Consider the following 26,053-nt stretch of genomic DNA (forward strand, 5'->3'; position numbering starts at 1 on the left):
TCTAATGGGAGACGTCTCAGCTGGTTGCAATCTGCAGTCTCCACCACTAGATGCCACTAAGTCCCCCTTAATCTTAGACACTGCTCCTACAAGATAACTTCTGGTTTCACATGGGTCAAGAACCCCGTTCTCCCGGGTGAAAGCCCTGGGTGTTTTGTATTCTTTGTTTTACTCTTCATTAATGTTGTTTTCCAGATTTTCACTCATAAGCATTTCTCTCAGTGAGACCTAACAGAGTGCAACACTTCACTGATGACTAGTGATGGCCAAATGAAGCCACATGAACCAATTTCTTTATTTTCTGACCCCACCAGATGACGGTCTTGGTTTAAAGATAAAGGCTGAAGGACTTGCAATGTAGTGTGCTTTCAAACCTTTGTTGAACAGACAGTGCCATCTGGTGGATTCAGAAAATACAGACAGTGGTTCATGAGGCCTAATTTGGCCATCACTACTGAAACTCTACTAAGTGGGGAGTGAGTAGTTTAACTGTGAACTGCCATAAGTCATAAATAAACTTGAATATCTCTGCAGTCTCAAAGTCAGACGAAGGCTTCTACAGCTGTAAATACTCAGTAAAATGTGAGTATGATTGATACATATGAGGGGCCGTACAAGGCATATTTCATTCTCACCCTCTCTCACACATACATTCTCCTTACACATACATATATTTTCACTCACACACATACATATATTTTCTCTCACACACATACATTCTCCTTACACATACATATATTTTCTGTCTCACACACATACATTCTCCTTACACATAAATATATTTTCTGTCTCACACACATACATTCTCCTTACACATACATATATTTTCTCTCTCACACACATACATTCTCCTTACACATAAATATATTTTCTGTCTCACACACATACATTCTCCTTACACATACATATATTTTCTCTCTCACACATATACATTCTCCTTTCAAATACATATATTTTCACTTGTCTTTTACACACATATATTTTCACTCTCTCTCACACACACACACACACACACATACACATACATATATATATATATATATATATATATATATATATATATATATATATATATATATATATATATATATATATATATATATATATATATATACACACACACAGTACAGGCCAAAAGTTTGGACACACCTTCTCATTCAATGCGTTTTCTTTATTTTCATGACTATTTACATTGTAGATTCTCACTGAAGGCATCAAAACTATGAATGAACACATGTGGAGTTATGTACTTAACAAAAAAAGGTGAAATAACTGAAAACATGTTTTATATTCTAGTTTCTTCAAAATAGCCACCCTTTGCTCTGATTACTGCTTTGCACACTCTTGGCATTCTCTCCATGAGCTTCAAGAGGTAGTCACCTGAAATGGTTTCCACTTCACAGGTGTGCCTTATCAGGGTTAATTAGTGGAATTTCTTGCTTTATCAATGGGGTTGGGACCATCAGTTGTGTTGTGCAGAAGTCAGGTTAATACACAGCCGACAGCCCTATTGGACAACTGTTAAAATTCATATTATGGCAAGAACCAATCAGCTAACTAAAGAAAAACGAGTGGCCATCATTACTTTAAGAAATGAAGGTCAGTCAGTCCGGAAAATTGCAAAAACTTTAAATGTGTCCCCAAGTGGAGTCGCAAAAACCATCAAGCGCTACAACGAAACTGGCACACATGAGGACTGACCCAGGAAAGGAAGACCAAGAGTCACCTCTGCTTCTGAGGATAAGTTCATCCGAGTCACCAGCCTCAGAAATCGCAAGTTAACAGCAGCTCAGATCAGAGACCAGATGAATGCCACACAGAGTTCTAGCAGCAGACCCATCTCTAGAACAACTGTTAAGAGGAGACTGCGCCAATCAGGCCTTCATGGTCAAATAGCTGCTAGGAAACCACTGCTAAGGAGAGGCAACAAGCAGAAGAGATTTGTTTGGGCCAAGAAACACAAGGAATGGACATTAGACCAGTGGAAATCTGTGCTTTGGTCTGATGAGTCCAAATTTGAGATCTTTGGTTCCAACCGCCGTGTCTTTGTGAGACGCAGAAAAGGTGAACGGATGGATTCCACATGCCTGGTTCCCACTGTGAAGCATGGAGGAGGAGGTGTGATGGTGTGGGGGTGTTTTGCTGGTGACACTGTTGGGGATTTATTCAAAATTGAAGGCACACTGAACCAGCATGGCTACCACAGCATCCTGCAGCGACATGCCATCCCATCCGGTTTGCGTTTAGTTGGACGATCATTTATTTTTCAACAGGACAATGACCCCAAACACACCTCCAGGCTGTGTAAGGGCTATTTGACCAAGAAGGAGAGTGATGGAGTGCTGCGGCAGATGACCTGGCCTCCACAGTCACCGGACCTGAACCCAATCGAGATGGTTTGGGGTGAGCTGGACCGCAGAGTGAAGGCAAAGGGGCCAACAAGTGCTAAACACCTCTGGGAACTCCTTCAAGACTGTTGGAAAACCATTTCAGGTGACTATCTCTTGAAGCTCATGGAGAGAATGCCAAGAGTGTGCAAAGCAGTAATCAGAGCAAAGGGTGGCTATTTTGAAGAAACTAGAATATAAAACATGTTTTCAGTTATTTGACCTTTTTTTGTTAAGTACATAACTCCACATGTGTTCATTCATAGTTTTGATGCCTTCAGTGAGAATCTACAATGTAAATAGTCATGAAAATAAAAAAACGCATTCAATGAGAAGGTGTGTCCAAACTTTTGGCCTGTACTGTATATATATATATATATATATATACACACTTTACTTTTCAACATATACACACAGGCTGCTGTCGGAAAGTCTTTTTTGCTTAGGAAGGTTCCTAGCTGAGTGAAATGACCCCGAAGTATTTTAGTGGCCGCCATGATAAGAGCTGTTCGAATTCTCTAAACACTAAGGAAAGGAGGTTCAGTGCTTCCTTTCAGATCTCCTTTAGCATAAGATACATCGGACCTTCCTAAGCGATAGGAAAGGAGATAATTCCATCCCACAAGTCATTGCGGCGGCAATATTTACGCACCATTCACAAACTCAAATGATTAGGAAAGAAAAAGATCAACATGACCGAGAAAGGAAGGAGATCAACATCTAAGTTACCGCTGTTTATGAAGCATTATACATCTCATGCCATAACTTGTTCATATATATTTTTTCAACTTTCAACATTATGTTAAACTTAGATGCAAACTATGAACGTTTCACTATTATTGGTGTACCCTCCGTCCACAGCTTTGTTTAACTTGTTTTATAACAGGATAAACAAATATACAAATATACAATGCATCATTTTAATTTCCGATTTTCGTGTGAATGAGAAAAAATGGAAATTCACGTGAAAAAAATTCCCATTTTCGTCGTCAAATGGCTAATTGATATAGAAATTAAACCAAAACCAGAAACCTACTTATTTTTCGCCTTTATTGTTATATCTGCATTATCTGCCCCTACTGCATCTCAAAACATTGGCATCGGCTATGCTTATGGCCTAGATAGATAGATAGATAGATAGATAGATAGATAGATAGATAGATAGATAGATAGATAGATAGATAGATAGATAGATAGATAGATAGATAGATAGATAGATAGATAGATAGATAGATAGATAGATAGATTGATTGATTCAAGAGTATTATCTAGACATGCTCTATGTGTAAAGTGCCCTGAGATGACTTTTGTTGTGATTTGGCACTATATAAATAAAATTGAATCTAAAAAAATAGATAATCAATGAAGTAACGTTGCTGTGCCTCGTGCGTAAATGTGCATATACTTGGCGTATCTGGAGATTTAAATAATCAATGAAGTTACTGCTTCACACTTTTTATTCCCCTGTACAGTGTTTCCCTGCAGAGCTACAGTGGAAGGATCATAACAAAAAATACAAATGACTGTAACGTTAAAAGATATCTGCCTGAGGTTATTAAATACCTGCAGCGAGAACCCCACCCCACCCCCCACCCCGCAGCAGAAACAATAAGCGCGTTTCCCCATAAAGAGAGACGCTGTGCGCATTTACGCATGAGGCACAGCAGCGTCCCTTTTATTATTAATATTATTATTATTTATTATTTATCTGTCTATGCAGTAAGGGCACATAATATTGATTTAACAATAAAGCCCAAACACAAGTTAATTACTGGTTGTGGTCTAATTTCTACTCCAATTGCCCATTTGAAGAAGAAAATGGAAAAAGCACGTGGATTTCCTTTTTTTTTTTAAATTCACACGGAAAAACAAAATAATGCATTTAATATTTGTTTATCTTCTTATAAAACAAGCAAGTTGAACACAGCTGTGGACGGAGGGGACACGCACCGTAACATATGCTCAGTTTGCATCAGTCATTTATTCATTTGAGAGTTGTTGTTTACTACTTGGGATTCAGATGGGTGAGTGTGAGCAAACATTCTCAATGTGACAATTTCGTTTCAGTTTGTGGCTGGTTGTGGCCTATATTCCTTTTTTTAATTCAATTCCAACCTTAGTAATTAAACAATATCTTTCACCGTGTTGTCCACATTTATATATCCTGCATGAAACAACATGATGAGAACGTACGTACGTGCTGTGAGGCAACAGGGCCAACCACTGTGCCACCGTGCCGCCTGTATAAAAATGCTCTCAAGCATTTTAGAAATTATTGTGGGCACACTGCTATCCACATATTACACATGCTCAGTATTTTGTGCAGTGAATTTGTTGGTAGATAAAAAAAATCCCATCATTCCATTCACAATTAGTACATCTCCAGTGAAATGTGATCCCATCAGCTGCTTTACCTTGTGCACTGTAATTTAGTTCTTTTTGCGTCTTCTTACATTGTTGGCTGCTGCTTTTTAATTGTGCATGTTTCCAGATGGTTCTGGTAATCCATGGTTTCTGGTTGTGGAATAATTTCACCATCCACACATCCTGGCCTCAACAAGACAGCCGCATGGTCACTCCTCCCGAACACTGTCGGCAGTGATCCACAGCAGGATCGGGACAGCAGCTCACAGTCCCACTGACACACCAGTCCTTGTTCACCATGGAACACACTAGGGCATTAATGACTTTTATTTTTTTCAGGTCGACTTATCTGTCAATAAAGTTGAGTGGAGTCGACAAGTCATTTGATGAAGTCATCACATTGACACGGTGGAGGAAAGTGAAGTATCTCCACACGTGATGTGTGTCTGTCAAGGCCCGAACATACTTGGGCGGAACGTACGCGGAATGGACTCTGCGGATGTCCGCGCGGACCAAAGCGGATGTCCGCAAGCCCTGTGCGCGCAAAGCTCAGATTTTACGACCGCGTGGACTCCGCTCCGCACACCAGTGACTGCTCGGCATGTATTTTTCACATCGCAGGGATTTTTCACGGACATTTTTACAGGAAACTACAACGCCAAAGTGCGCTCAAGTATGAAAGCCCGAATGACTGCGGACATTCCTCGCGGAGTCTGCTCCACTTACAGTACGCCGTCAAGGATAAAGTATCAGCGTAATCAGAGGCAGTGATTGTATTCCGTACACAAGCACACACAGAGAGAGAGAGGGAAAAAACACACGACTTGTCGACTCCTCCCGGGGGGTGTCGACTTGTGCCACTGACGTCGGCACGTCGACAAATCAACTTTTCTGTTAATGCCCTAGAAGACACGCCTCCTCTCCTTCTCTTGCCTGAGTCTTCTGCTCCGTCACAATTGGTGTACACAATAAGAGTCACCTGGTGAAATGGCGCTGTCAGGGATCAGCCAAGTTTTGGTGAACATCCTGATGCGTCACAGAGGTCGTCCAGTTTATTTCCAGCATCTGTACAATGGCTAGCAGGATGCTAGTTCGGCTGGTGCTCATTCTCCATCTTTTCCTCGATGTTTACTGATGTTTACATTTGAGAACCTTGACCTGGCTAGCTAGCAGCTAGCTAGCCAGCAGAGGAGAGTTTACAGACTGGTGAGTTGATGCTCATCATCGTGATGACAGACTCACAGCCACACACCATCATTGTCCAAAGCCAACCACAAAAAGCACCACCAACACGCTGACAGAGAGGCGACTGGAAGCGTCCGTGCTTAACTTGTGGATTTAATTAGTCTGAGCACGAGCACAAGACTAGTGATGCTTATTCTCATTTAATATTAATGCACTGCCTTATCTTTATTTTGTACAGTCATTATGTCATTTATTTTTTTTTGTGTGAAACTTTGAATCCAAGCTATTCCAAAGAGCAGCACAAGTATATTTGAGCTTCTTATAGTGCAGCTTTAAAGTCAGCATCTTTTATAGAGTTAGATAAGATAGATCCAGGATGGTCATTAAAAATTATTTTAATATACAGTATGTAACAATTTGCTATCAAGCAACATATTTTATTACATGTTCATATTTTCCTTTTGTCTTAAAAATATATTTATATCTGCTGTACATATTTTATTTTCCCCTTAATGGATTTGATATTTTTTGTTTTTAATATTGTTTTTTTTAGCATTCTATGCATCAATAAAGTTAAAAGCTAATTTATTTTTATTTTTTTAACTGGACATCTGAACTGGATAAAGATCCCATATTAGCCTTCTGGCACTATCAATCTTGGCAAAAGCCATAAAGTGGACTTGGTGTTGGTTTTCAGGAACTATTTCTTTGGTTGAAAGAGTTCCAACCAGAACTGTTCTGTGATCTGTGGATTATCTAGAGTTACTGAGACATCTGCTCAGCAAAGACATATTGCTGTGTGGCTCCATTTATTCAAATTCAGTTCACCTATATCGCATTAAGGTAAAGGCAGATATCAGACACAGAACAGCCCTGTGGGTCTATGTCTACATTTTAAAGGAGAAGTACACCCATTTTAAAAATCCATACGTCATTCCTACGGTTTCAGACAGTCCAGAAATATTACTAAACATAAACAACTCTCCCAAATCCAAAAACTGGATTGCTGAAACTCAGATTTTTGATATAAAGTACAAAGTCTGAAGCTGCTCCATAGACAGTGAACTGGTAAAGGTGTTCTAGATGACACTGAGGGCACAGATACAGAGGAATGTTCTGAGTATATGGGTACATTTTCTGTCTCACAACTGAGAACACTACAATATAATAAACCTCATTTAAGTATAAAAAAGAAAAACATTCTGTGGGTCCACAAAATCAGACTCCCATTCATTGTCTATGGAGCAGTTTCAGAATTTACACTTGGTGACATCACAATTTTGAGACTTGTGTCACTGATTTATAGCTTTGAGAGAGAAGCAGCTCATGTTCACAAATATTCATTGAACTTTCCTAGGCCTTGGAAGTAACATATTGGAGTTATTAATTAAGGGGTGTCCCCCTTTGAACTAAACGTACATCTGCTGCTATACTAGAGAGTACAATTTGAACAATTATCTTAAACAGGACAAATCAATTTTTGTTATTTGAAGCATTAAACAATGTCTCACATGAGTCCTAGCTATTGGCACACAATTAACTGTCAGAGGGGGCAGGGCTTCGGCTCTCGTCATGTTCGCTTCCGATGATGAGACTATTTCTGTTCTGCTTGAGTGTGTTCACTTCCTGTGGGTGATGTCGTGACCAAAGTTGAAACCAGAATTTCAACATAAAGGGACGACATTTAAAGTTTCTGTACTAGAGCGAGGGAATACTTTTCTCTGCAGTACTGCCGTTCAACTTTTTGATTTGAGCTGAAGAATGAACATTTTTTGAAGGAGTTTTTCCAGCGTGGTGAGAGAACCCATGGATTAAAGACGTGAGTATGACACCTGTAATGTCAGCTGTCCACTTGAAACTGTATGCTGTGGACAGGTAGGCAGTTTATTCATTCATTATTCATTCATTCTTCTTGACTTGAACTATTTTATACAGCAGGCGTCATAGTAGCACTAAGAATTATTGACCCTTTGAGAGGCAGCAGTAGCCCACAGGATGATCATATCTGTATCAGGAAGGAAATTGAAATGTTTATCTCTTTCCATTATGAGATGATTTCTATTTAATAAAACATATATACACCTATGGGCAAAAATATGCCTCAGTCAAACCAGTGTAGTTGTGTGAGCGTCATGTAAAAGGAAAGGAAGTACAAACCACATAAACTCAGAAGAAGAAGTTGGAGAAAACTTCTGATCCAGTATTTATATGTAATGCATCTTCTGTTTCTTTACAGTTCCGTATTTTTCTTCATATGTTGCAAGCTTCTTTTTTTTTTTTTTGTCTTTACACAGTGTAAAAGCATTTCTAAGAAGCAGAGTAACTGAGTAACAGTACTGGATGTGAGGATGGGACACACTCTGCTCTGTGGGCTGGGGCTTTTCTGTGAGTACATACAGTAGATACAACTTTTTAAATGCCTGAGTGTATTTTATATTTGATAGTTTCTGTCAGTCTGATAATCTCTGATGAAGTTTCAAACTTTATTTTAGCCCTGAGTCTACTTCTCTACTGTGGACATGCTCAAGGTAATTATATAGTTCTCTATTTCTTTCTCTTTATATGTTCACTTAAGACAAATATCCACCAAATGTATCACTTTTCATCTCATCCTAATTCTGTGTTCTGTTTTGTCAAGAGAAAACACATTAACATTTTACATCTTATGTTGGTTTCTAGATGCTGTGCTGACCATTGAACCAAACTGGTCCACTTTATTTACCGGAGAGTCTGTTACCTTCATATGTAACATGAGGGTGGGAAAAGACACCGACTGGTATTACGCAATCCACAGGGATGGTCGAGTATTTCTCCCCTTCGGCTCAGATAAGAGATATACATCACGATCTCTATCTAAAGGCCACAGTGGTGAATACCAGTGCATTGGTGCTCACAAGCCCTCAGCACATTCTAGAAAACAAAGTAATAAAGTCTCTCTAACTGTATCAGGTAAGTGATAAGTTTTACTACCATGACCAAGTTCACTATAAGCATTTATTTATTTATTTATTTATTTTTTATCAGCCATGTTGATATGATCAACCTGTTTGGCATAGTGCTAATACATAGTGTATAAATATTAATCTTGTTTATAAACTAGTTTTAGATTCAGAAACCTTAAAGTGGAGATAAAACACTTAACGATCCAATCACAATGAATTCACAAATTCAATCTTGAATACATCAACTGCTGGAATATTATATTCAGATATTTCAGATCACTTTCCGATTTTCTATTGCACCAGTACAGATGAAAACCAAAAGAATAATAAAGTTGTCACAGAAACATATAGAATATTCAATGCAAATAACAGATATAAGTTTAAAAATATGTTGAAGAAGATATCTCATGAAAGGGTATATGCTGAGAGTGATGCAAATTTAGCTTATCAAATATTTATGAAATCATTCAACTCAGCTTTCTTAAAATGTTTTCCTTTAGTAAATTGCAAGAAAAGAGTGGGTTCTGATATCAATAAGGCTTGGTTTACTGTTGGTTTGGAAAAGTCATCCAAAAATAAAAATAAACTCTATAAAAAATTCTTATTATGTCCTACACCCCTAAATTTAGCAAATTATAAGATGTATAAAAACAAATACAACCATCTTATTCGAGCTGCAAGAAAACAGTTTTTTAGTGATCAGTTTATGAACTGTGCAAGCAACATCAAAGCTACCTGGAAGGCTTTAAATCAAATATTACAAAAGGCAAAAAAATAATCAAATTTTCTTTCTAGTTTTTCTGATGGGAATACACCCATCACAAATCAATTTGATATTGCTTGCAAGTTTAAAGCGTTCTTTGCAAATGTAGGAGTTTCTATTTCCAAAAACATTGATAAAACTCAAGACGAACCAACTGATTATATAAAAGGTTGCTTTCCATCTATCAATCACTTTGAACCTCCTGACTATAAGGAAATTAATGATGTGATAATGGAGTTAAAAAAATCTTCTCCAGGTCATGATGAAGTTACTGCCTCCCTTGTTAAGGAGGTATCAAGCTCTATAATGAAACCATTAATACATATTTTCACTGCATCCTTGGAAAATGGTATTGTTCCCTCTGATCTTAAACTGGCAAAGGTTATACCAATTTTTAAAATGGGTGATAAAGGTTCCTTTACAAATTACCGTCCTATTTCTGTTCTCCCATGCTTTTCAAAAATCTTGGAAAAGTTAGTGTATAACCGTATCCTAAAACATTTGAACTTAAATAAAATTTTCTATCAGCACCAATATGGATTTCGCAAAAATCATTCGGCCTGTATGGCCTTATTGCATCTAATCGACAACATCCATACTGCTCTGGAAAAGAGAGAGTTTACATGTGGTATTTTCGTAGATCTCTCCAAAGCATTTGATGTTGTGGATCATGAAATTCTCCTTGCAAAATTGTACAGATATGGATTTCATGGTACTGTATGGAAGTGGCTTAGTAATTATGTTCGTAATAGAAAACAATATGTATTTATTAATGGTACAGAATCCACAAAAGCTAAGATACAGTGTGGGGTGCCACAAGGCTCTATCTTGGGACCCTTACTGTGTCTTATCTATATTAACGATCTTGCAGCAGTATCAAACACTTTATGTCCCATATTGTTTGCAGATGACACTAATTTACTTGTATCTAATAAAAATATATCTGTACTCATTAAGGAAGTTAATAGTAGCCTTTTAGAATACTCCAAATGGTTTAAGACTAATAAATTGGCACTAAATGTGAAGAAGTCTAATTTTATGATATTTGCAGGGAAGAAGTATTATGATCCGAAGTTACTGAAATTGTCTATTGATGGTGAGGGAATAACTAAAGTTACATCCACAAGATTTCTTGGGATCTTAATTGATGAAAAACTGTCTTGGAAAGAACACATTAGTTTTGTTTGCAATAATAACTTTATATCACAGCCTAATATATCCTTATCTCACTTACTGAAACATTGTATGGGCTAGTACCTGTCCCACATACCTTCACAGAATACCACTGCTGCAAAAACGTTTTTTAAGAATAGCAACTTCTTCCAAGTCTTATGATGCATCCTTTCCACTGTTCTCGAAATGTAATATTTTGGTTATTAATGATATCAACACTTTACAAATATGCACCTTTATCTACAAAGTGAAATTCATGGGTACAAAATTGCCAAATATCTTTCAAAAATATTTTATTTGTAATTCTCAAATCCATTTTTACACAACCAGACAAATTAATAACCTTTATTTACCTAAGTTTAATACATCTCGAGCACAGTACTCATTAAGATACAGGGGAGTACAATTGTGGAACATGTATCATTAATTATTATCTGCCTCTATGTCTTTGTCAGTATATAAGACAAAACTAAAAACTGCTTTGATGACCAAAAGATTCTATAACTGAATAACGTCATCTATAGGGTGATATGTTTTTGCCTGCCTCAAGAAGTAAAATGTTATTTTCTATTTTTATTCTTATTATAATCAATTGTCCACTTTTGTTTATTGTTTGTTATCGTGTATGATTTGTTTTTTTCATTATTTTTTGCATAGTTTTGTTATGTTTGTCTAGGTGAGGTTTCTTAACATAAGCCTGTAATGGGTTTCTACCTCACCTGCACATGCTATGTATGACTATATTACTTCTATGTTCTGTTTTCTTATTTCATATGTGCAAATAAATGAAATAAATAAATCAAATAAAAACGACATAGGCATTTCCCATTTATGGATTTTGTGCCTCCTCGGCCCTTCGCTTTGTGACCTGGAAATCAATCTTCGTGTTCCATCTCGCAGGGAGTCCCAATTCCTAAAATACATCTTGAGAAGCTAGGAGTGAGGAGGCTTGCTGGAAAAGCTAAATAGAAATATTTCTATAAAAAGTAGCCTTATCTATCTAGCTCTCTATCTATCTATCTACCTACCCACCCCAACAACATTTGCAAGTCAAAGCTACAAGCAGTTTGATAAAAACAGACTGTGGTCAAAATAAAATGCAAATACAGGGATTTTATTCCCGTTTGAAAATTTGCAGCTGCACAACAGTTACACCTCCAAAACACTAGTCAGCGGAGTTTCTGTGAAGTACTGTAAAGTTTAGTTGATTCAAAACACACATTAAACATGGCTTAATAGCGACAATTTCAAACACAAGTACACAAATTAGCTTCACTATAACTCGCAGCACTCACAGACAAACACTTGTCTTTATCCGGACACATTTTCCCCACAAATCCAACATGCTAATGTTATTAGCACAAGCCTATGGCATTTAACATTGTATAAATTAGCCTTGTGGCCAGCTGACTTTTATCTATTCATATGAAAACGGGGTCAACAACAACAAGGGAAATGTTACAAAATTCGGCTCCATTACAACTCACAGGGTTCACTGACAAAACAACTGTCTTATACTAAACACGTTTCCCAAAAAATACAACATTCTAACATTATTAGCACAAGCCTATGGCATTTTACATTTTATAAATTAGTGGAGATTTCCTCTGTTCATATGAAGTCAGGATAAATCACACACAAGACTTAAAATGCTATTTTGTGGAGGCTGTATTGTCTTCACAATTTATTGTTTCTTATCTGTGAAATAAGAGTAAATAAAAGCTTCGTTTCAGCTTACAGTAATAGACAGGAGGTCTGCGTTGCCGTGACGTGTAGTTATGTTTCTGAGGAGGTGCAGGTCAGGCTACGGCTCTAAAAAGTGTTGCTAGAGTGTGTGAGTAAGGCGGAGCTGTGCCGAGAGTGTGAGAGAGGAGAGACACACACAGGTATGCGTCATGTAACACGACTTGACCCTTTTTCGATATAAACAGTGTTGTCTTAATTTTTATCTTGCTTGAAAATAAATCGATATATTGTACATAGTTGTTGTATCACCCAGCACTAGGTTCATATAGTGATTGGCATAATTTAAAGCTGTGTTAGAAACTGCCCTGATTGGTTGTTTCTGCCACTCTGTGGTCCGACTCTAGCAATTGCCATTAGTGACAGTGGAAAGAGGAGCAGGGACATGAGTTATTTCTCAGATTATCTGTCTCATGTACTTGTTTTAGAACATTGTGATAATTTCAGTAAATATGACACAAAAATATTTTCATGAAAGTTTCCAAGTGTAGCTTTAAATTCAGAAGGTTACAACATAAATCAGTAATAATTTTTAACATTTTTTTTTAAATGACATGTTTATTTAATTGATCTGATTTACTAAAAAAGGTATGACCTGTGGTCCACAGACAAAGATGTGATCCTGGAAAGTCCTGCGTCCACTGTGTTTGAAGGAGAATCAGTGACCCTGCGCTGTCGACATCGTACTCAGACAAAGGAGAAGAATGCTGTTTTCTACAAAGACGGATCACCTGTTGAAAGAGACACAAACCATCAGTCAGTGATGTCTTCAGAAAACACAGTTCAAGTCATTTCAGATGGGAGCTCTTACATGTGTAAATTTGAGGACGAAGAATCTGAACCAGTAAAACTCAAAATGGAACGTAAGTAGTTTTCATACTAGAGTCTCAAAATTTAAGGGCATTTTGCGATAAAGAGCAGCAGGCATGTACTTTAGCATTTCCAGAGTGAAGTGGAGTGATGATTTCTCTGCATTATCTCAGACACAGTGGACACTTAACAAAGGGAAAAAGAGAAAGCTGTGTTTAAATTGTCGTTCATTCTTAGAAGTGTGTTTGTGCTCAATTTAATCCATGTTAACAGCTTCAGTGGTTAATAAATGTTTAACAGAAGCATTGTTGCAACTGATTTCCATCAGTTTATGATACCTTGATAATATATTACTGATTTAAAAGTGATTTACTATTTTCTATATTTTCTACAATAAGTTGTAGCACCACCAAGAATGCTGGATGAGATTATATTATTCATTTTAATTATCTTTCAAACTGGACTGATTCACAGGGAAATAATGACCACTTTTATGTCTTTGTCTAAATTAAACAGCACAACCAAAGGCCAGACTGAGCAGACACTTTCCACCAGGGGGCAGTGTGATGCTCACTTGCTCTGTGAGCCCATCATCATCATCATCATCATCATCATCATCATCATCATCATCATCATCATCATGTTGGAAATACTTCTGGTACAGAGGCAAGAAAACCTCTGAACCTCTGACCACACAAGATGTTGTCTTCCTCTCAAATGACACAATCAGTGTCTCACAGGGAGGACTCTACTGGTGCAGAGGAGGAAGAGGAGATCCACTTTACTACACAGAGTACAGTAATCCAGTCGGTAATATGATATGGAATATAAAATGCAGAAAATAATACACTGTGTATTTTTGAATGAGGATTAAGACTAACACTAAAATGAGTTTGATGTTTAATCTTTTCTAATTTTTATATTTGTGGCCTCTTGATCATGAACAGTTACAAACAGAGCTGTTGTGACCCTGCGACCCAACTGGCCTGAGATATACTATCTGGAGACGATCACACTTACATGTGAAATTGAGGATGGAGGAGACGCTGAGTGGGAGTATGAGTGGACGACACCCCGCTCATACAGACCTGAAAAACAAAAGGAAAACATGATTAGAAATGTGATGTCATCATACAACGGAGACTACAGGTGTATGGGCACACTGAAACATGAAAAGTCTTCAACAGAGTGGAGTGATGCTTTCACATTGAGAGTATCTGATTGTAAGTCACATGTCATCAGTCGTCATTTTTGTTTTGCTGAATGTAAAAAAGAAATTATTGTTCCCTGTATTTTCAGACAGTGCACCTTTATATTTGAATTTTAATACAAGTCGTGGATGTCATCTACCAACAACAAATTATAGCATGTTTTTCATTCTTTGAAATCACTTTCCAACAGATATACCCCGGCTTGTCCTCACTGTGTCTCCATTATGGCTGAGTCCTGGAGCCTCAGTAACTCTGAACTGCAGTGTTGAACATCCATCTGCAGGATGGAGGTTCTTCTGGTATAAGGCTGTTCCCAAACTGTCAGACAACTCCTACAGCTATGAGCTGATACCTGGCAGCATCCATGGGACTGAACAGGATTCCTACATTGTTGATGGACAGACACACACAGCAGGATATGTGTGCAGGGCTGGAAGAGGAGATCCAGTGTATTATACTCATTACAGTGAACCTAAGTTTGTCTGGTCTGGAGGTAGGTTTAGTTTGAGTTTTTTTATGCTGACACAATAGTAGACATGCACTTGTTATGACTATTCCCTCACACCAACATCAAGGGCCGTATTAAACAACATTCTGAAAACACTCTCAGAGAGCTCCTAACAGCCTAAATACTTTTAGTAAGGAGTCCTAGCTTAGCAGTGATTTAGGAAAGTTCTCAGAGCAACTTTGAGCGAGGAAGGGACAGGAACTTTTACCTTAGTGAGAAGGTGTAATTGACATGGTTGCTAGGTATGATGCATTCTTTTAACAGATGTGATTGGTTTGAGCCTGCAAGGTGTAGACACCCAGTGGAAATGAAATGAACCACTGACTGTGAAAGTGTTGTTATTGATTAGTGTGATCACTCTGCTGATGGAAGGTTGAGACAGACTCAAGTCATCACTGCTGCACTGCTTCATTTTTCTAGTGCTTCAAATATCTTGCTATTGTGATCATTTTATGTCTGATGTTATAGCATTAATGTGTTGGATGGAAAATGTGTGCGTACCCTGAATGAGATCAACCACAAACATAATTCCTGCGCAATCTAATCTGTAGCACTTCATTAACTCACTGTCATCCAGTGTTTGGAGAATATTTCTCCTACCTCTTTGTGTTTCTACCATTTTCTCCTCTGATTAAGAAACTCTTAAGTCTCTTAAAAGTCCTCCGCTTTACTCCTAACAGTTTTTCATCTTCGGAGCTCTTTGAAGCTCTACGATGATTTGTGAATAACTTTAATCTTTACGAGGACCTAGTCTTACCGTTAAGGACATTCTATGAAAACATCAGATACTGTCTTTTTCTTCTTTCCTTCCATCTATTTCTTCAGCTTCCCTTTCCTCTGTTCTTTTTTCCACTTTTATTTTGATGTACTTTCTTACTTTGCTCTATTTATGTTTGTTTGTTTCCTTCTTTCTGCCCCCCAAACCCTTCAATGCAGGGCTTTTAGGTGTAATGGGTTATTTGTCTGTTTTTGTGTTGCTGCTTTTATGTAATGGTTCCCTGTGGTACTTACATTTTATTATACACCTGTATTGGTGTGATCCTTTGCGTTTGAACTCCAGCATTTAAACACATTAAAATACAGTTAAACCAACTGATTGTTGTCAGTGTGGCCTTTTTTTTCATTCTTTGTTTGTCTGCTTTTTATGTGTTTTTAGATTCTCATTCAGCAGCGTCTCTCACAGTGAGTCCTGACAGAATGCAACACTTCAGCAGAGAGCCTGTGTCACTGAGCTGTGAGGGAAACTCTACTGAGTGGAGAGTGAGCAGGTTTTCTGTAGATGGCTACCTGGGACACTGTTCTTCTTCTTCCTCTTCTTACTGGGGGAACATGACTGGATCCAGATGCAACATGGACAGTCACTGGCAGAGTGGAGTCTACTGGTGTGAGTCTGAAACAGGACAGTTCAGCAATGCAGTCAACATCACTATACAGTGTGAGTCTTAATTCATTTACAAGATTTTGTTTCTGGAGTATTTTAACATTCTGTTACATAGTTTTGAAAATCTGAAGGTGACTAACATTATACAAACTGATTTTCAAAATGAGTGAAACTTGATGACCTTTAAAAGAGCTCATCAGCTTTAGTTCATTCAAGTGTCGGTTCTTCATATCATCCAAGATATTGTCAGATGGATTTTATTGCTCATTGTCACCTTTATGGCAATAATCATCTACCATTAATTTTATACTTTAAGTACCAGAGTTTTGAAGCTCTACCAGTCTGTAGCACACTGCCACAAAATCCACATTGGCTGCCAACAAATACCAATAATAATGAATGTTAATGTGTGAATACATTAATTAGGGCCCGAGCACCTAGCGGTGCGAGGACCCTATTGAAATGCAAGGATTTTTTATTATTATTCTTCTTCCTCCAAATGAATTGCCTTTTTGGGAGGCTTAACATACCCGAAAACTCATGAAACTTTGCAGATATATCAGAACTGGTGAAAAATTTGATATTTTAAGGGTCTCGTTCGCAGGTTCCAAAAAATGGCTCAGTAGCGCCCCCTACAAAAGTTTGAGGAAACAGCCCCTGAAGCTAGTTTAACCTACATGTATGAAACTTGGCAGGCTTGTGTAACCCTCCGAGACAGACAAAAAAGCCTCTTGGAGGCATGCTCTAAACCCAACAGGAAGTCGGCCATTTTGAATTTACTGTGCAATTTTGGTGCATTTTTGGCCATTTCCAGGGGTCATAAATGAACAAACTAGTCCTAGAGATTTCATCTGATCGACTTCAATCCTTGGTGTGTCCCACCCCAAGACCTTGAAGATGAAAAGTTATCAACAGCTTGAGTTTTCATCAATGCCTGTGACCGTGGGATGGCGTCAAAGTTAGGGGTCTCGCCACTAAACAGGAAGTAGTTTATAACTCCAGCATACATGGTCCAATATTTCCCAGACTTCACAGGATTGATGCCAGTCCCGCCCTGAACACATCTACATGTCAATAATCAGAGATAAATATAGCGCCCCCTACTGGCAACAGGAAATGTCATGTTTTAGACTTTAATGTACATCCCCTACAGAATTGACCAGATCCATCTCAAACTTGGTGAAAAAAGTCATAAGACGTTGATGACGCTTTATTGTGGAAACTGTGAGTTTTCGTCGAAGGGCGTGGCCATGGCCTGGCGGCGAACTTTGATGTTTCGCCATGATGATAAACTTTGCTGTAACTTGACTCCACGTGGGAATATCTTGCCAAAACTTCACACATATGATGACAGTCCAGCCCTGAACACATCTACAGAGGAATTTTGAATCACTGCCATAGCACCATCTACTGGCAACAGAAAGTTACTTTATACATTCTTTGATGTCCCTCTTCTAGCAGGTTAATCAGACCCACCTCAAACTTGCTGGTCTAAGTCCTTAGACCTTGATGATACTTAAAAATGAAACTTTGGAGTTTTCATCAAACGCTGTCACCGTGGCGCCGCCTTGTTCGCCATCAAACACGATGTTGTTTTGAAGGGACAAGGGATGCTTGAAAACTCACCAAACGTGGCATACACATCACAGGTCGCAAATCCTATTGTCTGATGTGATTTTTGTGCTTTGATGCACCAAGATGGCTCAACAGCGCCCCCTAGAATCTTTCAATTAAGCAGCCCCCAAAGCCGGTTTGACCTGCATGTATGAAACTTGGTAGGCACCTGTAACACTCTATCACGTACAAAAAAGCTTCTTGGAGCCATGCTCCAAACCCAACAGGAAGTCCGCCATTTTGAATTTACTTGTGCCACTTTTGTGCATTTTTGCCCATTTCCAGGGCTTGTAAATTAACGAACTAGTCCTACAGATTTAATCAGATTGGCTCCAAACTTGGTGTATGTAAGCGTGACTATGTTGTGACCAAAAGTTATCACAGGATTTGCCCAATGTTGAATGGTGCGCCCGTTGCCGAGCGTTGAATCTTGAGGTCTCGCCATGAAAAACAAAATTGCTGTAGCTTTGGTATAAATGGTCCAATCTCCACCAAACTTCACATGATTCATATTAGTCCTGCCCTGAACACATTAACATAACCATATTTCCTGATACTCATAGTGCCACCTAGTGGTGACAGGAAATAGGTCTCATCAAACAGTTATGATTTGATTTATCTGATAGTTACATATTGTGGTGTGTGTTTTTATGTATAAAAACATGATGTATAATTAGTGCACACTCCAACTCCCCCTAGTGGAAAGAGGAAGTGATACAAAATGTGAAATATGTCATTCCAGCACTTTAACAAGAATAGGCCAAGTTGCTCCAGCATGCAATGTCTAACTTTGACAGAAATGAACTGAAGCATCAGAAGGCGTCCTGCCAGCACCCCCCCCCCCCCCCCCCCCAAACCCCCCGAGTTGCATGAAGGTGCGAGGGCCCGTTCATCGCTGCTTGCAGCTTTAATATATTATTATAGCTGTAATTAACAGAGAAATCAAACAGCTCGCACACTGCAGGGCTCCAATGCTCAGTTGAAATGTATTCAGGTAAGTAACGTTTCGAGCGTGAGGCTCTTCATCAGACTTTTTTAAGACAAAGGGTGCTGCCATCTTAAATACACACATGACGTGGTCACATGATGCAATGATGTCGTTTGTGCCACGACGAGGTCCGCTGACCAGGACGGTATTCATACACTGTACAAGTTACAAGAAAAAGAAGTGCGCCAGTTTTTGCATGCCGTCACAGTGATTACATGAGAGTGAAAAGAATTCCTCGGGGACTACGACTTGTTAAGAGCCCAATAATAGGCAGAGACAATGACACATTCGTCAGCCGCTGGTGTGAAATTTTAAATAAATGCTCCTTCGACCTCAAGGCGCTGACAATCCAGGAGCTGTCCTCCCAGCTGAAAAAGACCAGAGACGAAGTAAGTGAACTCAAACATCAACTTCTGTCTAAGTCTCCTGACAAAGATGACATGGCGCAACTTCTACAAGAATGTGAACATAGAAAAGTACAGCTACAACAAGAACTCACTGAATTCAAAAAGAAAAAGTTTGACCGTGACACTTGGTGCCACAACACCTCGTCGTGGCACCAAGTGCAATGATGTCATGGCACCAACGACATCATTGCATCATGTGACCACGTCATGTGTGTAGTTAATATGGCGGCACCCTTTGTCTTAAAAAAGTCTGATGAAGAGCCTGATGCTCGAATGCTAAATTTCGACTGAGCATTGGAGCCCTGCAGTGTGCCAGCTGTTTGATTTCTCTGTTGTTTGCATCGTTTTCGGCTCAGCACCTGCCCTTCTTCCGGTTTGGATGTGCATGTGTTTTTCTTTGTTTGTGTATAGCTGTAATTAAACCACGTACATCACCATAGTGCCATATTTTCCAGCCTGATGAAGGTTGGCTGCTCGAGTAAATTGGCATTTTCTGTATGTAATTTCCAAAATAGTCAACATTTTATCTAAAAAATGTCACATCCCCAGTCACCAGCAGCTGAAATGAAAGGACTTGTTTAAAGGTCCAGTGTGTAGGATTTAGGGGCATCTATTGGCAGAAATGGTGTATAGTATTCATAACTATGTTTTAATTGGTTTATTATCATCTGAAAAAAGAGTCATTGTGTTTTTGTTACCTTAAAATGAGCTGTTTATATCTACATATGGCCACAGTAGTTCTCCTATAGGCTTGGTCAAAGGGAGAAGTTTCAGTTCGACAACCTCACCGCTGGATTCCACTAAATCCTACACACCAGACCTTTAAGGGTGATCTGCACTGAAATTACAGTATTACAGTACATCAGTGAGCAACACTGAAACAAGTATTATAACCTTTTTGTTGGTTTGATGACAGAAAGATACATTTACAGTAAGACAGGGATTTCTCAGTTACTGTATGCAGCTGTAAAATTAATTCAAACATTGAATTCATTGTCATGATGTTACATCAGCTTGTTTAAGCTGCACCAGCTGATCTCTGCGACCAAATCTTTGTATTCTTTAATCTTTTTACAGACGGTGATATTATCCTGGTGAGCCCTGTCCATCCTGTTACTGAGGGAGATTCTGTCACTCTTGGCTGCAAATTCAGGACAGAAAAAGTTCCTTATAATGTGGATTTCTATAAAAATGACAAACTCATCCAAAATGTTACTGGAAGGGAGCTGACTATCTCTGCAGTGTCAAAGTCAGATGAAGGCTTTTATAAATGTAAAGGAAAAGATTCACCACAAGGTTGGCAGACTTGGATGTCACCAGAGAGTTGGATGTCAGTAAAATGTGAGTATGATTAAACAGTTTCTAGAGGCATTTTTTTTAAGCTGTGTTACGGTCCAAGATAGAAAGTTTATAACTGAATTAGTCTGACTTTGTTTAGCTTTTGTTTTTTTTTAAACAGTTTAAACTGAAGTGACCCTTCAGACATGGTACCTAGACCCTAGGTCCGTTAAGTGTTTCCACCACAAACAGTACCCTTAAATGTAGGTGGGGTTGTTGTCACTTGCTGCTCTGTCCAGCACTCACTGTATTTCCTCGCACATGGAACAACGCCTGCACCTCATTTTATCGTCCACAGAACAAGGTTGCACAGTGACATTTTCAGAACAAAACAAAACAGAGCAGACTGCAGTGGGAGCCTCCCTCCATGGGATATTTAAAAATAGCGGGGTTGTGCCTTTAGTCCTTCTCAGGCAAGCTCAGGGGTTTAGTGTTTATGGAGCCCACAGGAACAACGCTCCATGATGCTTTTTATCTCTAAGTGAGGATTCGAATATACACAGTTCACACAATGTGGTCAAAATTAATATATATATTTTTAAATGCTTGAAGATCCACTCATTACTTAAAATGTATGTCATCCAAGAGAGACAGAAAAAACTAAAGTAATGGTAAAAGTTGTCACAGTGCAATTTAAGCAGTGCTGATTGATTCACATCGTCAACTTATGCATTGAGTAACATTTTAAGAAAACATTCCACCTTTTTTCTGCTGCAAGAGACAGCAACATCCTTTATTTTTATAGTTATATTTTACAAATGTAAAACTTGACACGGTATGAAGAGTGGTTACAAAACCAGCCACAATTCAGCCCTGAGCAGAGTGACCGTCCTCTATTGACCAATCAACGGACTACAGTGTTCACAGCTCCACCTTTTAGTAACAGATCTGTGTGCTAGGTACCCCAACAGAGAGGGGACCAAAAATGGGGACAGTACAGAACGGTTCCACTGGTACCATCCACAACTTTTCACAGTGGAAATGAAAAAAAAAAGGCGCAACGAACTGAACTGTATTGTATGGTATCTGATCAGGGGTTTATAAAAGTGTATTTTTGTGTATGTGGTTTTCTACTTTTTGTAGGAAAATGTACAAACAGTTTGTGAGAACAGTTTGATGTATGTTCTTATACATTTTTGAATATCAGTTATTGTTTTCTTACCGTTGGAGTTTTATTACTTCGGCTTGACTGGACCTTGACTCTGTGTTTATGTAAAGCACTTTGGGAAATCTATTTGTGAAAAGTGTTATATGAGTAAATATTAATATAGGTTATTTATTTTAGCAGCGCCCAGGCTTGAAGGAAGCTCTCCATTTCCTGTGCTGTTGATTGTTGGGCCGGTTTGTGGAGTTTTACTGATTCTTCTTCTGCTGCTGTTTCTGTATCTCTACAGAAAGTCAAAAGGTGAGAACTTTTACTTCTGATGTTAGACTGACTCTGATGTGATTACATGTACTGTAGTAACAGTCGAACAATTCACCATACAAAACAATGTAACAACAGATGTCTTTTTTCTCCACAGATTCATGCTTTATGAGGTCGGTCCAACATTCTCTTCTCTCATTCTGAATGTGACAGTAGCACAGTGCATATTCTTTTTAAAGTCACTGTATTTACTTCATGTTTTGGGCCCACCAGGTCTCAGAGCAGCAGTCGGGGCCCTGCTACAGACCACATGATCAACCAGGATGAAACTCAGCTCAAAGAATATGCTCCTCCTCTCCATGGTCAGCCTTCATCCTGATTAATTTTATGATTTATCATCAACTCTAAGACTAGTACTTCACATGTGATTATCTGTTTTGGTAGTGATGGCCAAATGAAGCCTCATGAACCAGTTTCTTTATTTTCTGACCCCACCAGATGACAGTCTTGGTTTAAATATAAAGGCTGAAGGACTTGCAATGAAGTGTGCTTTCAAACCTTTGTTTAACAGACAGTGCCATCTAGTGGCATCAGAAAATAAAGACAGTGGTTCAAGAGGGCTCATTTGGCCATCACTATGTTTTGGAATTATGTAGAATATTGTATAATGTGATCAAAGGTTTAAGTACGACCTTGGCTTGATTTTCACTGCTCTGTAGGCGATGCTGTTCTCTATGAATCAATCAAAGGCTTTGAAGAACCTGAACATGGTAAAGTATAGACTTTATGTTTGACACTGAGCAGTTAGATATACTAGAATAAGATGATCAGGTGATTTATTGACAATCCCTTAAGTTTAAACAAATATCTGTTTTAGGTGAATCCAGCGATGTCACATATTCTGTGGTTGAGCTCAAAAACGTCACTAAAAAGGGTGAGTCCTTTATGTTATGTAGTGACAATTACATCAAACACTACAGATGCCTTTGTAGACCAGCAGTACCTAAATAACATACAGGAAGTTGTCTTTTCATGCATTCATCTGATCCTTCAAATAGGGAAGAAAACAGAGGAGCCAGAGGAGAGCGCAGTTTACTCAGATGTGAAGATAAGATCAGCTACAGGTACAGTGAAGTATAACAGATTCACTCTAACTTTTTACTGGGTACTGCCACAGTGTAATCTTTTCATACCACTTCATACCACTAGGTATGTCAGCAGTGTCTGCAGTGGTCAAATCCTACAGTACATAAAGAGCTCTCATGTAACCCCCTGCAGTACCCCTAGGGGTACCCGTACTCCACTTTTAGAAACACTGACCTATTCCTCCTAACACTGTAACCTGTATCATATTTCCTGTGGTGTTTTGTTGTGTACACTAAGATTATTTTAGATCATGTATGGATGCATTGCTAAAGAAGGCAGTGTACATATCATTATGATTGTTTACCGGGGCGTTAGTGTTTAATGCAAAACATTCATAGGAAAATCACGTCCTGTAGCAGCGGATGAAACTGTTTATTCAGAGGTCAAACCAGGGAAAGCTCTTGGTAATAATACAGCAGCAACACAATGTGCATTTTTGGATAAGTCACTATAGTGATTTATTTTACAGATACAGATAGTTAAATGGGTTAGAAATGGGAGTTAAATGTCATTGAGCACCCTTAATTCTTAAATAACCCTAACCTTGTTTTTCCTTTTGGTTTTCATCCAGATCAATAGAGAGATCTGCATCGACAAAACCAGCAGAATGGATGACAACATGAATAACTACATCAGTGTTTAAACAGTATTTGCTATTTTTATTTAATTATTGTGTGCAGCTCCGCTATGCAAATATCAGACATTATTCTGTACAGTTAAACTAATGGCAGGTCATTTAAAGAAAATGATTATGTGGGTCTTAAGCTTCTGTATTGTTAAAAGTATGGTTGACCATTTCTTGTATCAATAAACTTTTGTTCCAGTAGTTTGCTATCAGCAGTGTTTTTAGTTGTTCTTGCATGATTTCCTGTACATAAGCAGTTTATTTATTCTTCCATCTTCTCTCTGATTGTAGTGATCCAGTAAAGTCATGCTTTTGTTAGACGTATGTTTCTTTGATAGAAATCTAAAAACTTGCACATTTTTATGCAGATGACATGCTTTTATGTGTCAGCGGCTCTTCTCTTAATCAGGCCATGGAAAATCTACACACTGCTTTTGATACGTTTCAGATCTCTCTCATCAAACATGAGCTTCAAGTTTATGCTGTTCTCTAGGTCACAGGTTTCCAAGCTTGGAGTCCTGACACCCACTTAGGGTCACCAAAGCTTCACAGTGGGTTTGTAGGCCTTCTTGATTTTAAGGGGTGTAAGACAACTTTTTTTCTAAAAAAAGATACACAGTAGGCCTATAGCATTTCACTTATTTCTGTGAAGAACTATACATATACAGTACAGGCCAAAAATTTGGACACACCTTCTCATTCAATGCGTTTTCTTTATTTTCATGACTATTTACACTGTAGATTCTCACTGAAGGCATCAAAACTAAGAATGAACACATGTGGAGTTATGTACTTAACAAAAAAAGGTGAAATAACTGAAAACATGTTTTATATTCTAGTTTCTTCAAAATAGCCACCCTTTGCTCTGATTACTGCTTTGCACACTCTTGGCATTCTCTCGATGAGCTTCAAGAGGTAGTCACTTGAAATGGTTTCCACTTCACAGGTGTGCCTTATCAGGGTTAATTAGTGGAATTTCTTGCTTTATCAATGGGGTTGGGACCATCAGTTGTGTTGTGCAGAAGTCAGGTTAATACACAGCCGACAGCTCTATTGGACAACTGTTAAAATTCATATTATGGCAAGAACCAATCAGCTAACTAAAGAAAAACGAGTGGCCATCATTACTTTAAGAAATAAAGGTCAGTCAGTCCGGAAAATTGCAAAAACTTTAAATGTGTCCCCAAGTGGAGTCGCAAAAACCATCAAGCGCTACAACCAAACTGGCACACATGAGGACCGACCCAGGAAAGGAAGACCAAGACTCACCTCTGCTTCTGAGGATAAGTTCATCCGAGTCACCAGCCTCAGAAATTGCAAGTTAACAGCAGCTCAGATCAGAGACCAGATGAATGCCACACAGAGTTCTAGCAGCAGACCCATCTCTAGAACAACTGTTAAGAGGAGACTGCGCCAATCAGGCCTTCATGGTCAAATAGCTGCTAGGAAACCACTGCTAAGGAGAGGCAACAAGCAGAAGAGATTTGTTTGGGCCAAGAAACACAAGGAATGGACATTAGACCAGTGGAAATCTGTGCTTTGGTCTGATGAGTCCAAATTTGAGATCTTTGGTTCCAACCGCCATGTCTTTGTGAGACGCAGAAAAGGTGAACGGATGGATTCCACATGCCTGGTTCCCACTGTGAAGCATGGAGGAGGAGGTGTGATGGTGTGGGGGTGTTTTGCTGGTGACACTGTTGAGGATTTATTCAAAATTGAAGGCACACTGAACCAGCATGGCTACCACAGCATCCTGCAGCGACATGCCATCCCATCCGGTTTGCGTTTAGTTGGACGATCATTTATTTTTCAACAGGACAATGACCCCAAACACACCTCCAGGCTGTGTAAGGGCTATTTGACCAAGAAGGAGAGTGATGGAGTGCTGCGGCAGATGACCTGGCCTCCACAGTCACCGGACCTGAACCCAATCGAGATGGTTTGGGGTGAGCTGGACCGCAGAGTGAAGGCAATGGGGCCAACAAGTGCTAAACACCTCTGGGAACTCCTTCAAGACTGTTGGAAAACCATTTCAGGTGACTACCTCTTGAAGCTCATCGAGAGAATGCCAAGAGTGTGCAAAGCAGTAATCAGAGCAAAGG

At 38.8% G+C, this 26,053-nt stretch overlaps 2 protein-coding genes across 5 annotated transcripts in view; one reads left to right on the top strand and one right to left on the bottom strand.

The window, feature by feature from the left end:
- The window catches only part of LOC117246287 (Fc receptor-like protein 5), a 120,200-nt gene that overhangs the window by 14,504 nt on the left and 79,643 nt on the right, over positions 1 to 26,053 (bottom strand). The window lies entirely within an intron of this gene.
- On the top strand, positions 7,538 to 24,152 carry LOC117250629 (Fc receptor-like protein 5). The gene is made up of 17 exons (XM_078164620.1): positions 7,538 to 7,755; positions 8,231 to 8,321; positions 8,429 to 8,464; positions 8,616 to 8,885; positions 13,166 to 13,420; positions 13,884 to 14,177; positions 14,315 to 14,590; positions 14,769 to 15,071; positions 16,243 to 16,521; positions 20,554 to 20,817; positions 22,100 to 22,219; positions 22,338 to 22,353; positions 22,454 to 22,542; positions 22,900 to 22,950; positions 23,058 to 23,114; positions 23,239 to 23,304; positions 23,898 to 24,152. The coding sequence occupies exons 2-17, from the start codon at positions 8,285 to 8,287 to the stop codon at positions 23,903 to 23,905; spliced, it is 2,421 nt and encodes an 806-aa protein (XP_078020746.1). The 5' UTR covers positions 7,538 to 7,755; positions 8,231 to 8,284; the 3' UTR covers positions 23,906 to 24,152.

Source organism: Epinephelus lanceolatus, chromosome 22 (genome assembly GCF_041903045.1).
Source record: "Epinephelus lanceolatus isolate andai-2023 chromosome 22, ASM4190304v1, whole genome shotgun sequence".
NCBI classification, from domain to species: Eukaryota; Metazoa; Chordata; class Actinopteri; order Perciformes; family Serranidae; genus Epinephelus; species Epinephelus lanceolatus.

Excerpts from the sequence above, each read along its gene's own strand:
- LOC117250629 (XM_078164620.1), top strand. The coding sequence starts at position 8,285 with ATGGGACACACTCTGCTCTGTGGGCTGGGGCTTTTCT. Across the intron at positions 8,322-8,428 it reads CTGTGGGCTGGGGCTTTTCT|CCCTGAGTCTACTTCTCTAC; the intron begins GTGAGTACATAC and ends ACTTTATTTTAG. Across the intron at positions 23,115-23,238 it reads CAAAAACGTCACTAAAAAGG|GGAAGAAAACAGAGGAGCCA; the intron begins GTGAGTCCTTTA and ends TCCTTCAAATAG.